General features: G+C 39.0%; 1 protein-coding gene across 5 annotated transcripts in view; it reads left to right on the top strand.

Moving 5' to 3' along the window:
• Rps6ka5 (ribosomal protein S6 kinase A5) overlaps window positions 1–17240 on the top strand; it is a 188633-nt gene that overhangs the window by 144601 nt on the left and 26792 nt on the right. For all 5 annotated transcript variants that reach the window (XM_071607600.1, XM_027931659.2, XM_071607601.1 and 2 more), the window contains 6 exons: window positions 5064–5214; window positions 8175–8336; window positions 9472–9597; window positions 9942–10075; window positions 10762–10855; window positions 13594–13764. In XM_071607600.1, coding sequence (XP_071463701.1) covers window positions 5064–5214; window positions 8175–8336; window positions 9472–9597; window positions 9942–10075; window positions 10762–10855; window positions 13594–13764 — 838 coding nt within the window. The remainder of the gene's footprint in view (window positions 1–5063; window positions 5215–8174; window positions 8337–9471; window positions 9598–9941; window positions 10076–10761; window positions 10856–13593; window positions 13765–17240) is intronic.

Raw genomic sequence — 17240 nt, forward strand, 5'->3', positions numbered from 1 at the left:
CTGGTGTGATGTGTTCATACTGGAAACATGGTTTTGTGTTTCTCAGTTTTTGCTTGAATTATCTCATAAGCCCTCTATAGTTACAGACTCTTTGTAAACATGAGTTTCCAGTGCCTGTGTAACATACTACTGAGTGAACACCCCACACGTATTTCTCTAGTATTGGGCAAAAACTTTAAAGTAAGTGAAGTTTGCTGAAAGCTCTTGCTTATCCAGACTGGCGTATAAGTAATTCTGTAAATCTTGGACCACATGGGAACCAGAAAGGGAGAGCCAGCAGCATCAAGTTGTGCAATAGGAAGGTTGGTGAATGGGCCTCACACATGCGCTCTCCACTGAGCTACCTCCCCAGCCACCCTGGCAAACTTCTAAATGGAGGAAAAGAGAAAGAACCCACCCCAAGAACCCGTGCTCTCTGCTAATAAATGATAGAGTTGTTTGCAGGCATCTTATTGAACTGAGGAAGGAAGGGCCAGAGGGAACAAGGTGTAGCGAATGGAAAACAGACGTGCTCTAGGCTAAGCCGCGTTCTAGGCCCTGTGAATGAAGCAGGGAATAAACACCGGGAATCCTTACTCCCCGGGAGCTTGCATTTTAGTCGGGAGTGACAAGAGGCACCCAAGTAGATAATGTGCTATAAATGCCACGAAGAAAAAGAAAATGGAGCAAAAGAAGGTGGGGGGACGGTTAACTTAGGCAGAATGGCTAGGATCGCCTCTCCAAAAGCGCAACCCTTGGGCGAAGAGCTTAGCAGGTGACAGCTGTGCCCACAGCCAGTGGTGCTGTCTTCCAGAGGCCGTTCTTTGTGGTCTATTTTAATGAAACCTACATACAGAGTTCCATAGGTTCTCTTTTTCTAAAACATTTATTATGAAAAGTTTTGGACTTTTGTTAACAGTGGAGGCCCACACACTCCCTGCGAGGTGGAACCATGAATATTTTACCATCCTGGCTCATTGTCCGTCTGCCCGTCTCTCTCTCTCTCTCATCACAGAGTTGATTTTTAACCTTGGTGTTCTTAACCCACATCTCATAAGTTCTTCTTGCTAGTCAGTTGTAAATTTCTTTTATCACAGCGGTTTTCAGATAAAAGAACTCTCACAAATAGGAAGGAATTTTATATTCATTTTTATATTCTTATGGACTTTATAATTTTATTTAATTTTGAATTTTTCTTGTAATTTGTCAGTCTATTTGGAGTTTATTTGGGATCATGGTGCAAGGCAGGGGTCTTGCCCTGGTGTGTTTATTTCCCATGTAGCTCTATCCTCAAAGAGTTTGTTGAATCACGCAGCCTTTCCTATGGGGCTGGTCACTTTTTATGAACAATGCTGTCTTCATAAATGCCTCGGTGCTTTCAAGAAGTCTCTTCTGTTCACTTATTTGGCTGTTGACTTACTTTGCCACCTCACTTTCACAATTTTGCTTTACAATGCATTTTAATAAGTAGTTAGGCACATCAGCCCCAGTTTTCTTTTTCAGAATTTTCTTAGCTGTGTCACATGCTTATTTCTGCAAATCAATATTAAAGTCATGCATGTTCTAAAATACCTTCCTGCAATATTTATATTTACTGCTTTTTAGAAAGGAATATTTTCTCCTCTATAAACAGGAATAATAGTAGCAGCTTTTAATGAGATCGTTGTATTAAATGATAACATAAAATGTTGAGTGTTATCCATCAACTCAGAGCCTGTTCTAATTTTACAGGAGGCTCTAAGATTTATTTAGGCCTACATAATTGCAGTTCATTTCTGGAGTTTCCCAGATTCATCTGGAAGCAAGAAAATGAATAATTTGGGGTTATTACCAAGTTGGAAATCAAGCCCCATTGAAGGAAGTGAAGTGGCAGCAATGGCCAAGAAATGCCTCCTTGCTGCAGATACTCCAGTGTTGAGGGACACATGTCCCACAAGACCCTGCACGGTCAGCCCGCCCCTGCATGCCCACTCTGCACAGCCATCAGCAGCCTGGGGCTCAGATCAGCATGCTCAATCGCATGTCACAATAGACTGGAATCTGACACCAGTGTAACTCAGCTTTGTAGAAGGACACAGGGCAGGAATCAGTGTATGCCCTTCCAGACACCTTGGCAATGCTTCCCAGACCACAGGACCCTCTAAGCCAGTAGTGATGGGACCATGTGGTGGGCGAGGACCAACCCAGCATGGGAAGCTCGGCTCGGCAGCTCTTGTCTACTGGCTGCCCATGTGCGTGGCTTCCAAGGCCCACTGTGGATAGAAGAGCAACACACAGAAGCACGTTTTTGTTACCAGGTAGCACCAATGTCAGCCTCATGTAGAGGCCAGACTACAACACTTGGCACTCCAGAAATATTTGGAGTCAAATTGCTAGTAAAATAGATTTTATTTGAAGCCAGTTTTGAAGGAAGATAGAAGGAACTTATTGTTTGCAAAAATTCTGTCTTCAACATCTCTGAGGGCAAGCAAGGATTTTAAAGGAGAAGAGACAGCAAGAGAGGCTCAAAGTACATATGCAGATTGAGTTCACGTGTGCTGGACAGGCCGGGAGGGAGCGGCTCGACCTTACTTCCTGCCTTCTGGTAGGCCAAGGTTGACTGATGAGGCTAGCTCATATCATACCATATCAGCCTCTGCACCCAGCACAGGCTGTCCACTACTACTGTTCCTGTGCCCAGAACAAGCTCCTGACCCGAGCCGTGGTCTCGGTATGCTCCTCTTTCCAGGCCTGGCATCTCAGCAGAGCCATCCCTGTTTTCAGGTGCACCTCCTCTTGAGAGAGGACCCACCAAGGGTCCACCAAGGACATCTCTCTGTTGTATCTTCCTTCACAGGACTGGCTCTTGCTTTTTCTGGTGCCAGGTTCAGAATAGCCTCCCAGAGCGGAGTGCAGCCTTCCTGAGGTTTAAGAAGCAATAGATGCAGAAATAGCCAATATCACCAATGGAACATTTATCTATAGCTGCTCCTTTACACAAGGAATTCTGTCCTTCAAAAAGTACAGTGAAGGAGAAAATGGGAGAGGCTCTTTTTGTTCTTCCCTGTGAAAGAATTTCCAATTTCTTTTTCATATACACCCGAGCCTGATCTAAGGCGAGGACCATCTCTGCTACTGCTGAAAACCCTCCAGTGTACAGTGGGAGTGTATGAAAGAATTGGGGAAAGGAAATTATTTCTTTCTTGTTCTACCAACATTTCCTTGTGTTCTCAGAATGGAGGGCTAGAAGTAGAATTAGCTTATTTTTGTTGTTGTTGTTGATTTTATTATTTTTTTAAATACACAATAACAGTGGAAAACATTATAATCCTTATCATACATATAGAGCACAATTTTTCATATCTCTGTATTAAAGTATGTTTAGGTCAATTTATGCCATTATACATGTACTTTTTTTGCATTATAATTCTTAATTCATGTATATACCACAATTTTTCGTATCTCTGTGTATTTTGACACCCAATTCAAGTCTTTATACATGTACTTTGTATTGATGACCATCCCATTCCACCATCCTAACTAATCCCCTTCCCCCTCCCTTTCCCTCCCACCCCTCTTCCCTATCTAGAATTAATTGATATTAACAACTCTGTTGTAAGTTTTTGTCAAAATTATAGTTCTGGCTTGGCATGGTGACGCACACTGTAATCCCAGCAGCGTGGGAGGCTGAGGCAGGAGGATTGCAAGTTCAAGGCCAGTTTAGCAAGGCCCTAAGCAATTTAGCAAGACCCTATCTCAAAATATAAAAAGGACTGGGGATGTGGCTCAGTGGTAAAGTGCCCCTGCATCCAATCCTTAGTACCCACCCCACCAAAATTGTAGTTCTGTTATCATTTAATGATTCTCAGTAGCTACTCGATACAGCTTCTGTGTCTTTTTTTCTTTATTGTTGCCTTAGAGTGGGGGAATGGAACAGTTAGTAGCTCACGTGTTTCAAGCATTTGCTGTGTGCCGGGTGGTGTTAGGCATGTCAACTCATACTACCCATTTTAGGCAGGTACTGTTGTTTCTTCCCATTTTACAGTTTAGAAAACTGAGTTGCACAGATAATTACCTTTCTCAAGGTCACACAACCAGTAAGGAACAGAGCCAGTGTGGATCCGTTTGGCCTCATAGTCCGTGTTCTTCCACTCTCGTGTGTTACCTGGTTTTGTCCCATGATAGTTGTTAACATGCACAACAGGAGAATCCTGTGTGCGTAGATAATGGAGTAACTACATCTTCATGCATTCTCTGTGGAGGTTTTAATTTCAATCAAGCTCTTCCCTTATTTTTCTCATTAAATGATTGATCTTGCTTCTATGAGGGGAAAAGGTACACTTGGATTGGATTGATTTCTTTTGTGACCAGAATAAATTTCTCATCAAGAAACTTGGTTTCCTCTTTTTTTTTTTAATTTTCCATAATAGACTTCACTCTCTGAGCTCCTCCTTCCTAAAGGCCCTGTTTGCTTTACAGCAGCAAATATTGAAGCATGCACTCGCTCGCGCCCCATGAAAAGCTGCCACCCCAGGCCCATTTTCACATATCAGAACTGACCCATGTCTGGGTGGCTCTGCCTCACCCATCTTGCTCAGCTGCCCTCTCGATTCCCAGTGGCCCTCACAGTGACTGGCACTCAGGGAGGTGGGGATAATGACGGTTATCTTTTTTCCTTTTGAATCTGGATGCTGCTGTGTTCACTTGCCTGACTTTGTTGAGTTCTTTCTATTGTAAAGTCCTTATTCAGAGAGCCCGACGTGTGTGTGTGTGTGTGTGTGTGTGTGTGTGTGTGTTCTGTTCTAGTCCACACCCTCACCCTCTTTTTTATCTTCCCCAGTAATGTATTTGGATTTGTAGCCTTCCCTCAGGATTGACTTATATTGAAAAACATCTGTGAGTTTCAGAAATTTGACTTTATGATATCTCAGTTTGAAATATTTCTTCAGCTTTACTGAGATACTATTGATTCATCTCAAAATGTCTTTCTCTCTCATGTAGTTGAGTTTCAAAGTGTGTTTCACCATACTTGTTTTTGCTAAAAAAAAGTCATCACTGTGACTCCATCCTCTGGTTGTTTAACAGCAAGTTTCATTTGCCTACAGGAGGATATTGAAAAGTGAGCCTCCATATCCACAGGAGATGAGCGCGTTAGCTAAAGACCTGATTCAGCGTCTTCTGATGAAAGATCCCAAGAAGAGATTGGGATGTGGTCCTCGGGATGCAGATGAAATCAAGGAACATCTCTTCTTTCAGGTGAAGTTTACTGAGCAGATGGATGAACTCACGCCCCTACTATTTTCAGGGTGCTTGGCATTCTTGATGGAAGGAGTGAACTCAGTCCTCTTGAGGGGTCTTTCTGCCTAATCTCACTACATTGTACCTTAAAAATAAAAAGATGACAAAGACCCTTTAGAAAGGACTAGAATACTACTTGAATAACTCTAAATGGTCTTTTCCTCCCCAGGGGCAATGGGAGTGGGACAGATTATAATAGCAATTAGTTTTCTCCATACTGATGGGTTAGAATTTCTAAATAGTGGTTTCCATTTATGACCTTGGGATTCTGGCATATGTACTAAGGACACTTGTTATATTTCTTGTTTCTTTCTCAGTTCATGAGCTATTACTGCCGCTGTGTTTTTTCACCTTTACGTGATGACTTTCTCTCTTCCTCTGTTCATTGGAAAAATCTTAAAAAATCCAAAACTTTACACATTTACAACATATAGAGTTACTCATTTATATTCTTTGTCCCTGTGACTTTCTTAAAAAAAAAAAAAATACAGCATAACAAGGCCATTCTACAGAGGACGGACACATCTGCTCAGTGTAGTTTGTTCAGTTGATTACAGGAAAACATCAAAATATTAAGTAACTGGGGAAAAAAGTTAAATTGACTGGGCTGGCTAGTTATTTCAGTCTAAGTGGTCAAACCTGGATGACATGCCCTGATTTCTAAAACTCTGAGTTTATGGCTTTTAAGTAATTTCATTATATCAACACGTATAACCTAAATATTTACAGTCTAAAAGGACCATTCAAGATATTTTTATTCTGTAAGCGCTTTTATATTATTATCATCAAAACAAATGAAAAGAGCATACCAAAGCAAGGAAAAGAACTATTCTGTCAAGTAAGCTTTCATATTGTTCTTCATTGCTTTTTAAATGGAGAAAAACAAATATTCACTGAAAATTACACTATCTCTGTACTTCTGTGCTCAGAAAAGAGTATGATTACTTCAATCTCTTACTGTAATCATTTATTGTACACCTTACAGAAGTTCAGTAGCATAGTGAGAAATACATTTAGAATGAAGTGAACTTCTCATTATATGCATTTCATAAGTTCACATGAATTCACAAGACTGGGAAAGATTACTCTTTGAAAAGCTATTTCAAATATCGTGTTCATAAATTTGGCTCGGAATTAACAATAAAATAAAATTCAAGAAACTACTCAAACAAAATATTCCTAATCATATTTTCCTAGGATCTTTTTCACCATTGTTTCTATATTTGTGAATATTGCAATTATCTTTCATATTAGAAGAATTTCTCTCTCTTTTTTTTGATAGCTTGGAATAGTAATTTTAGATTACTTAATTGCTTTGACTTTTTAAATGGTAGGAATGCTTTTGGAAAGACCAGAACTCTACGTGTAATCATCTAAATGGTCTTTTTTCCAGAAATGGAACAGGAGTGGCTCATGATATCATTCAGTTTTATACATGTTAAGCATTCTCCTGCTAACAATGTATTTCTTTAAATTATACCTTTACTTTAGAAGTGTTTCTTAATGTATGTATAATAGCCAGCACAAATTGCATGCTTATAGTGGGAAACATTACAGCCATAGAAGAAAGAATATGAACCAGAAGGCCAAGAGGCTGCTTTCAGATCCTGACTCTTCCACCAACTGTTGAAATATGAAAGGGTTAGTTCTTATTTCTGGGCCTCGGTTTCCTTCCGGATTATATAAGAAGGATGAACTAATCAAGCTCTAAAACCTGTTCTAGCTGAACACCAGAAGATCTGTAATTTAATGATTTCATTTTCACTGCCTCTTTAGGAAGCATAACAAAAAGACATTTTATGTGGTTGATTAAACCTAATGAGTTTTACAACCAGGAAGTGCAGGTTTCACATTTTATCATCATAAAGTCAGTATGCATCTTGTAGTAAACATCATCTTACTATTCTAATCTATAATGCTTTTTTCTTAATTACTTAAAATAATGGTTTACCTTAATATCAATAGTGACATCTGAGATTTGAAAAAAAATATGGTAAAAGGAGAATCTATAGAATTCAGTACATATTATCTGAGGTGTTTTAAGTGACAGAAGGAGCATAAAGAAACAGAGCAGGGATTTGAATTTGAATAATATAAAACACATCATTTAGGGGCTAGGGTTGTGGCTCGGCGGCAGAGTGCTTGCCTTGCACGGGCTTGGGAGGCCCTGGGTTCGATCCTCAGCACCACATAAAAATAAGTAGATAAAATAAAGATATTGTGCCCACCTACAATTAAACAAAATAAAAATATTTTTTAAAAAACCCACATCATCTAGCCAGTGTGTGACATGGGTAGAAAGGGAACTCAGATGAGAGGCAGTATCCAAAATGCTTGAATACCAGTCAAAGGAGAACAGAGTGGTTCCACAAATATTATAGCATCACTTAAACTTATAAGCACACGTTTGATATGTACTTCCTAAATAAACTTCTGTCCATGCCTTTAAAAAATAACTTATTTTTAATCTGGAGGAAAAGAAGCCTAGGGGACAGGAGTATTCCTTTAGAGTTAATATAAACAGAACATTTTAAAGCCCTTTAATGCATTGTTTTCTGTTCATTTTTTTTGTTTCTTGGGGCTTAATTCCTTTCTCAGAAGGCTCAAGACAAGTTATTTTTCTGGTGTCTCCCAGGGCAAAGCAGGGTGTCTTGGTGGCCTGCGAGGACACTGTGGGGCTCCAGATGAGGGCAGCATGCTCACGCAGACACCGCCTTGCCCGGGACCACAAGCAGCAACAGTCAGAAAATGGCCTCTTCCTTGAAAAAAAAACAATTTTTTAAAAATTACTGATTTGAAACCTCTAACTTTAAGCCTCTCCCTATTAATTAAAATCCTAAAATTTTTATTATTCATAGAAAAATCTATTTTGACTCTGTTGATTTCTACTTTGTACCAATTTTTTTTCTCTTCTTTAGAAAATCAACTGGGATGACTTAGCTGCCAAAAAAGTGCCCGCACCATTTAAGCCAGTCATCCGAGATGAATTAGATGTGAGTAACTTTGCCGAAGAGTTCACAGAAATGGACCCAACCTATTCCCCGGCAGCCCTGCCCCAGAGCTCTGAGCGGCTGTTCCAGGTAATCTCACGGTGTGCACCTGTACGCTGGCCCTGGGTGCTTTGGAGGAAAAGACCTGTTTCCCCATATTAAAGTACTTTTGTTGACATCTAAAAATCAGGGCTCTCTAATCTAGTCAGAATTATTAAGAACAGAGATATTTCACATTACTAACTGAATATTATGGTTTGCTCAAGAGCAGATATTGCTTATGTGTTTGTTTTTTATATAAGTAAAGGTTATTTTTTTTACCTGAAATGAGATTTTTGTTCAGACTTTTTTATAAAAATCATAATACCTTATCTATCCCTCTATTTGTATAAAATAGTCTTTGGTTCACAGTGTTGTTTGATTCTTCATTTTCAGTGAATGATCTGAACTACTTTCCAACTCTTTGAAGAGACTTTGTGTTTAGAAAATGTTCTGAATCAGACTTAGGATAAAATTCTCGGCCTGTTAATCGGCACCATAGCTTCCTCCTCTGACTTCTGTTCATGCTCATGCTTGTGGACATCCAGAATGTGTCCTGCTCATTCCCTGTCACTGTCCACCAGTTGACCGAGCCCTTAGTAGACATTTGTTGATGAACTAGTCAGTGTTACAGCAATTAACCTGAAAAGAGCAGGTTAATTGCCCATCATTACATCACTTCTAACTCATCACATCATTCTGACATTGGATTTGGTCTCTTCCAAAATTCAATTTTAAACTTAGTTATTCTGAGTAAACAGGAGTCAAATAATTGCTGAATTAGAAACCAATTTTAAGGAATCTTGTTATTTTTCTAGTTTGAAACACCGTAGTACTGGTACTATTGTTTAATGCCTTGATGTATCTTTCTTGAGAAGTTAGTTGCGTTAGCAAACTTTTATCAGCAAATGCAAAAAAATTACAGATCTGAGTCAGATTTGGGGGTGGGATAGTGAGGAAGTCTTTTTCTACCTTTTTTGAATTGGCTTAATTTTACCAGAAGATGGCATTGTCTCCTTCTGAAAAGCATTTTCCTAGTGAATTGAAAAAACCCTGCATTTAGGATTGCAATAAAATTAGATTCATCTCAATATTTGAGTATTTTTAAAGGAAAACATAGTGAGCTATTCTCCACTAACCTGCAAATTGTAAGTCCTTCTCCTTGACCTCCCCTTCCCTTTTCTAGGGCTATTCCTTTGTCGCTCCTTCTATCCTGTTCAAGCGCAATGCAGCTGTCATAGATCCTCTTCAGTTTCACCTGGGAGTCGAGCGTCCTGGCGTGGCGAATGTCGCCAGAAGTGCCATGGTGAAGGTGCGTGTGGCTGCTCCAGGGTGCTTGCTTCTGTGACTGCTCAGATGTCAACATTGTTCAGTGTTCTCAAGTGCAGTCATTGTAATAGATTTTCTAATCAACTGAGGACAATTGAGAAAATGAATGAATCAATAGAAAGCAATATTTGCCCTAGAAAATTATGGATATTAAGTAAATGCAATAGATAAAAGTAGAAACAAGCTAAAGTAAAATGAATTTTAGATTATAAAAGTGTTCCATTCAGATCTATGAATGTTAATGATTTTATATGGCTCTACGGTTTTACTTTTCCCTTGTGTATGTTTAACCTTTTCTTAAGTTAAATGATGTTGGTTTCTCATCAGGACTCTCCATTCTATCAACACTATGACCTAGATCTGAAGGACAAACCATTGGGAGAAGGAAGTTTTTCCATTTGTAGAAAGTGCGTGCACAAAAAAAGTAACCAAGCATTTGCAGTCAAAATAATCAGCAAAAGGTATGACCGTTTCTAGCTGTCTTTCATGTGTGTTGATCCTCGTCAGGGGATTCTGAAAATTAAGAGGTTTTTATAGAAAAGGAATCAATGATATATTAACTTTCTATACCCACAGTCTTAACTATGTGGCTCATTGGTTGACCCATTATACTTATAGTTCTAATAGATATTTTCTGATAAATAATTCATTTTAAACATGAGTCATTATCTGATATGCTTTTGAGATTCATATAGGGAAACTTTTCTATGACAGTGATACATTTAATCAGTCGTGCTTAATGATCTCAGCAGCTATTGCTATTTCTATTAGTTGTATGTTTAAAGTACTTTTCTCTGAAATTGTATGGTACTGGTAGTTTCAACAGCCAGCTAGTTGTTTCAGTCACTGATTATTACCCTCAGGACTGTCTATTCTTATTACTAAATTGTTAGGCAAGTAGGGCATCTATTTATTTGTATGACTAGCTCTTTTCTGACTCAAAGAGCATAATTTTCTCCAGAAAAATGTCATACTTTTCTGGTGGGAGGTATGATTCATTACTTTCATGGAAACTTTATTAAATCTCATTCTTGGACATGTGTATTCTGAGTGCACTGTAAATAAAAACAAAAATTGGGGCTGGAGCAATACGGACATAAAAACTTTCTTGAAGAATTATATAGATGCTAACTATTTCATCTTGCAGAATGGAAGCCAACACTCAGAAAGAAATAACCGCTCTGAAGCTCTGTGAAGGACACCCCAATATTGTGAAGCTGCATGAGGTTTTTCATGATCAGGTATTTATGTGGCTTTTTCTTCCTCTGTGTCCTTGTTTATATACAGTGCTCCATTTCTCACCAGTTTTATTGGTGTGGAACATCACCTGGGCACTAGGAAGGGCAGAGAAACCGCCCCACACACGCTCTTACTCACCCCAAAGCACTTCATCCTGCTGTGTTGCTTTCCTCACTCTGCCAGCACCACCTGTGCTGGGGAAGGAGGACAGGGCAGCAGCTCAGGGCACTGTCGCAGGCACACCATCATGCACACTTCTCAGTACTCAGGAGTTTTGAGCCTTCAGCCCTCTTGTCACTTCTATAGCACAGCATAGAGTCTTGAGCACACGTTCTGCAAGCTAAAGGGCACACGAGCAGAAGGGCAAAGCTGCTCCCCTCAGCTCGCTGCTCCAGGGGGCAAATTCTGCTTGCCCCAGCCTAGATCATGCTGCCCTGTTTTTCACTCCCAGTCTTGCTGTCCAACAGGAAGCTGGGAAATGGGACCACTGAATTGGGTTCATGTCACCTCTCAGCCTTCCCACTGCCAATTCACGACTGGAAATTGCCCCATTTCAGTATTCTTTCCCCCTGATACCAGGTGAAATGACACAGTCCTGCTCAGGACAACATGGAGGCACAGCAGCTGAAATCAGTTGCAAATGTGGTTTGCCCTAATTTTACAAATGAAGGAACTGAGGTTCTAAGGTCATGAGACTTGTGCCAAAATCCTATGACAGGTCGGCGAAAATCCAGAAGGCAGAACCTGATCACCAGTTCTGGGCTCTCCTTGATGTGATTCTGTGACATCATGACTAGAATAGGGGGAACCCAGGTTTCTACCACAGGAACCTGGGAAAGAATGATACCTCCCAATGAGCTCGGGCAGCAGCAGCTGTATTATCAAACTGTAATAATTGCTGCCATTTATAATCACATATTTCATGTGGTCCAGGTACCACACGAGGTGTTCTACGTATGTCATCTGAGTCAGTCGTCACCATACTCCATGAGGTGAGCACACAGAGACTCCCAGTTCACTAACAGGCCTCATAGTCTGTAAGCGGCAAGGCTGGGTCTGAGGCCAGCAAGCAGTTATTCCGCTCTGCTGCCGGAGGGAAGGCAGAAACAGGCTGTTGTTTACATTAGGCAATGAGCACCCAAAGGTGGCATTATCCTCTACTCCTTTTTGGTACTCATAATCAGAAAAGGCAGCCCTTGGAAGCAAGGCCTCGAGGAACTGCTCTCCCTGCATCTCCACTGCCTCCCACATCATTGAGCTATGCATTTCTAGTGAAGGTAGTGAGTCCCCTGTCCACTAGAGCTGTTCAAGAAGAGACTATGAGTCAGGCATGAGGGCACACCGTAATCTCAGCCACTGAGGATACTGAGTAGGAGGTCATAAGTTCAAGGTCACCTGAGCAGGTTAGTGAGACCCTGTCTCAAAATAAAATTTATAAAAGGGCTGGGAATGCAGCTCAGGGCTAGAGTGCCTGGGCAAGGGCATAGCCTTGGGTTTAGTCCCCAGTACCACAAAGAGGAGAGTCTACAGATTGGACAACCTGCTGATGTAGATATGTCAATGAACGGATATATGGATGACCTAGAAATCTCCCTCTGTGGTTTTGCTTCTGTGCCCAAACTATATCCCAGTCATTTGCTCTCTGACTTCAGACTGATGTTGGATCTCAGGAATATCCCTAATTATTTATGTCAGAAGTTGATTATTTGCTGTTTTTATATTCAAGAATTATTAGAATATAAATCATTTCATAATCCTGTATGTACTAGCATAAATACATTATCATTCTAATGTGTAGTTGTAGAACTATACCTTGGATTTCCCCATGATGATGACATGAGTGCCTAGACCACCCCCATACCCAGATGGTCTTCTTTTTAATTGATGGGTGGCAGTGAGGTTGGGTCTTCAACCTTTGACTGTGACAGTACAGTTCATTTTATGATCTGTGCTTTACATACTCTAAGTTTTCTATTATGCTCAGGATAATATAACTTTTATGGAGCAATTTTTATGAGTTTCTAATTCCAGCAGCATTAATTGAGTGATATTAGTGCTATTATGCAAACCACCTGAATCTTAATTTTGACCTTTTTTTTTCTAAACCATTTGTGTTCATTTGAGAGCTGATATAAGTCCTTCCTCTCTTCTTATTGAAATATATGCAGAGCATAGTAAATGTATAACTTATAAAGTAGTTAATTAAGATGTTGCTATGGGGATCAAAAGCAATTACTTTAAAAAACATACACAATGGGGATGGATACTTGTAATACAAGTATAACTAGGAACCTTGAAACTAATCTTTTGTGTCCTAACATTATCAAACAATACCTTTTTTAAGAGGTAGATTTGTCATTACATGGGCGTGCCAGGCTTCATGTGCACAGTTGCCCACACCTAGTTGATAATCTTCTAGATTATTTTTAACAGATCACTTCAGATTACTGTCATTACTTGGGTTGGAATGGAATTCAAATGAAAGAATTAGTCAAGGAGAGGATATATGAAGATTTCCCTGCAGTACTTGAAATTTTCCATTACCAAAATAAAATTCTAAAAAAGCCACATTACCCCTCAGCTCTTTTCCTTAAAATTCAAAGATTGCTTGCTGGTGATTGTTTAAATAAGGGATTCTTTATACTTACTGATAATGGATAATAATCAATAAATGTTTTATACAATGATAGACTTCTCCTTTCCATTAAGTCACCCCACATTATTCTGTTTTCTTTTGTAGCTTCATACTTTTCTGGTGATGGAACTTCTGAATGGGGGAGAACTGTTTGAACGCATAAAGAAGAAGAAGCACTTTAGTGAGACGGAAGCCAGCTACATCATGCGGAAGCTTGTGTCGGCTGTCAGCCACATGCACGACGTCGGGGTGGTGCACCGGGATCTGAAGCCCGAGGTATAAAACAGTGTGATCTCTTTTACAATCCACCTGACATCACTATTAAAACCCCCCAAGTGGTTGTGGAATTTGGGGGATTTATTTGTTTCCCCAGAGGTGCTAAGTAGATACTTGAAAATATCACAGGGTGTGGGTGGCTCTTTTCTATGTCAGTCTAAAATAAATTTGTCCTTTTTGATGTTTTGGTTTTATGGGATTTTTTGGGTTGTTTGTTTCGTTTGAGGCCAGCTGATCATCTTGAGGTTATATTTGTAAGTGTGAGAACCTTTTATGGAAAAAATGCTTTTTGCAACAGTTGTAGGCTAAAAATAGCAGTGGAAAATTTTTGTAGCAGAAAATAATATCCCTTCATATATGTATTCCATTTTGGAGAGTTTTTTTAATGACGTATTTTGAAAACTTATTTCTCATGTTTGTAATCAAACTGATTAGTTCCTGAATAAGAATGTACATAATCTTATTCAACATACTTAAACATAAAGCATTATATTGGTTTAATAAGTTTTGCCATCTTTGTATGGGCTTTTTGTCCTCAGACTATAATATTTATAGAACTGTGTAGCAATGCACAAGAAGCAGCTTTTAATATATTTCTTCTTTTGAAAGGTTAATAAACAAGGTTCTTACTCAGAGTAATCCCTTTTTAGTATATAAAACTCATTTTTGAAAATCAACAAAATAATAATGAAAATTGAAAAACAAAACCCAGTAATTTATAAAAAGATAACAGTGAATCATCCCTTGCCGTGTGCACAATTATACATATTGCTTCTCTAAAATAGAACTTTATTTTAGATCCCATGTGATTATAATGCATTTTTAAGTATATTTAAGATATTAGTGTATTTGATGTTTCTTTTTTGTTAACAAAAGAATATTTCTCTAAAGACACAGTTTTTGCTTTTTATTTAAGTATCTTTCATCATTAGAGAAAGAGGATATTTTAAAAATGGGAATCTGTATATTCAAATATCCAGTCATCCTTCTAGTTCTGTGGAGGACTGGTCAGTCCCAGAACTCCCAGGGACGCTCAAGTCCCTTGTAAGAATGTCCCTTGTGTATTATCTACATATAACCTACACACAGCCTCCCTGTACCTTAATTCCCCTCTAGAAGGTTTATAACACCAATGCAATGTAAGTACAATTTAAATAGTTATATGAAATTGTTTAGGGGATCATGACAAGAAAAGGCTGTCCATGCTCAGTACAGCTGCAGTTTTAAGTTTTTAATCCATGGATGATTGAGCCTGAAGTTATAAAACTCAGTAACCTGGAGGGATGACTGTAATTGATCATGCCTGTAAAGTGTTTAACTTCTGTGTACTTCCTATTAGTTATCCCCATTACTAGTAATTAATCCGAAGTGCACGGTGTTTGATGAACTTGCCACTCTGCTCCCCTCTGCTTCCCTCCTCCTGGCTCCCTCTTTCCTTACACAACGCCCACAGAAAATATGGTGCTCTGTACATTGGAGATTAGCTGTCTATTTTTAAATGTGAAAGCACACCACTTAAATGTTTTCTTGATAGACAAGGAACAAGCATGTAGTTTTTTTAATGGAAAAGAAGATCTGTTCCATGACTGTATAGAATTCATTTTCACATGTTTTATTCTTTGATAACTGGCCATCTGTCATCTCATGAGTCTGAAATGAGGCAACTGTCCTCTGCAGCACAATTTAAAGTTGCCTTCCTACTTCCTTGATAAAAAGATACTTAATTTTCTTATTTGTGATAAGCCTTTTTTTTTCATTTGGAATGAAAAAAAATTGTCAGATTATTGAGGACATTCTATAACAGTTATAGTCTTAAACCATAACTAGATTTTTAAGAAATGAAAATGTACCTTTGAACTAACATCTTCACAATCATATAGCTTTCACTTGGACTCTTAAATGGCAAAATATATTATTTCCAAACCAAAAGTGTAATCCCTTTCCAATGTTTTTGGCATTTGAAGATCTGATTATATAGCTTTTGGTCGATGGTGATGGAGCATCCGTTTCTGCCTAGGCAAAATCCTAAGTTCTGGGTGAGAGATAATCAGATAAATTTAGAAGCTGGCTGACATTCTTAGTAGGCTGCTTTGTGTTTTTCAAACTGGCCCCATCTTCTTAGATTAAAAAAAAGTTGTATCTGTCACATAGTTTCAGGCAGAACTTGAAATGAGGCTGAAAGGGCATTGGCGGCTTCCTGATCATGCACACGCACACACACACACACACACACACACACACACACGCTCACCTGCACACACCCCACGCAGAGCTGTCTCAAAGCCTCTGTTTTGTGCTGTGGGGGAGGTGAGCAGAGTGCTCCATTTCTACAAGCTCAGGAATAGGAGGAATGGTTCAGAGTCACCAAATTAAAGTGAACGCCACATGCCCTCATTTTCTCCACTTCTAAAACTAAAATGGAGGGGGTCCTTTGTCAGTCTTAATACGAAATAAACCTAAGTCGTTTCCAAAGGCTTGGCAAGCAGGCATAGTTCAGAGGGCCAGTGCACTCACTGCTCTGGGCAGCACATGCCTGGCACTACAAGGGGGCTCCAGTTTGATTTACCGGGAGACTTCTCCAAGCAGACATTCACACACCCAGCTGTGGCTTCACTTGTCACAAACTAAAGGTCAAGCATTGTATGATAGAAAATTTAGGAGAACTTTTAATGGTTTTTTGTTTCCTCCCACTTGGCTCATTTTCAGCTTCTAAGTGAAAGGCTTAAAAGGTTTTTCTTCTTTGTATCAATGAAACTTTCTGTCGTGTCTTTTATTTCAGCTGGAATAGCATTAACAGAGCAAATGATATTCTAGCACTGGGAAGAATTGAACCAGTATAAAGGCGTAGCAGATTTTGTTAGGATATCTAAAGACAGGATAGTCCGATTCACTCACTTAGCCTGATGTGCTGATTTAAATGATTGCACATTAGAACAGCTAACGTTTATTAAGCATGTAGCAAGCACCAAAGTAGTAAAGTAACAATCTAGATGTCCTTGGTAAATTAATGATCAAAATAACCATGTTTTCTGAATATTTGAGGCATATCTGAACATTCAAATATGTTTAAATATTAACAGTTTTGGAGAAAATGTTTCTGAAGCATAATACCTACCTCTACCATGTTTTCTTTAATAGACTATACTAGATATTATATAACTGTTTTATTTATGCCTTTATTCAGTGAAAAATATAGGCATACCTCAGAGATACTGCAGTTTGGGTTGCAGGCTACCCCAATAAAGTGAATATTGCAGTAAAGCATATCACAGGGTTTTTTTTCCCCAGTGCATATTATTTTTATTCTACACTATATAAAGTGTACAATAGCACTGTGTCTGAAAAAACATGGTTCATACCTTGATTTTAAAATATTTTATTGCTAAAAGATTCTAACTACCTTCTAAGACTTCAGTGAATCCTAAAGTTTTGCTGGTGGAGGGTCTTCCCTGGATGCTGATAACTGCTGCTGATCA

The sequence above is a fragment of the Marmota flaviventris genome, chromosome 2 (assembly GCF_047511675.1).
Source record: "Marmota flaviventris isolate mMarFla1 chromosome 2, mMarFla1.hap1, whole genome shotgun sequence".
Classification (NCBI taxonomy): domain Eukaryota; kingdom Metazoa; phylum Chordata; class Mammalia; order Rodentia; family Sciuridae; genus Marmota; species Marmota flaviventris.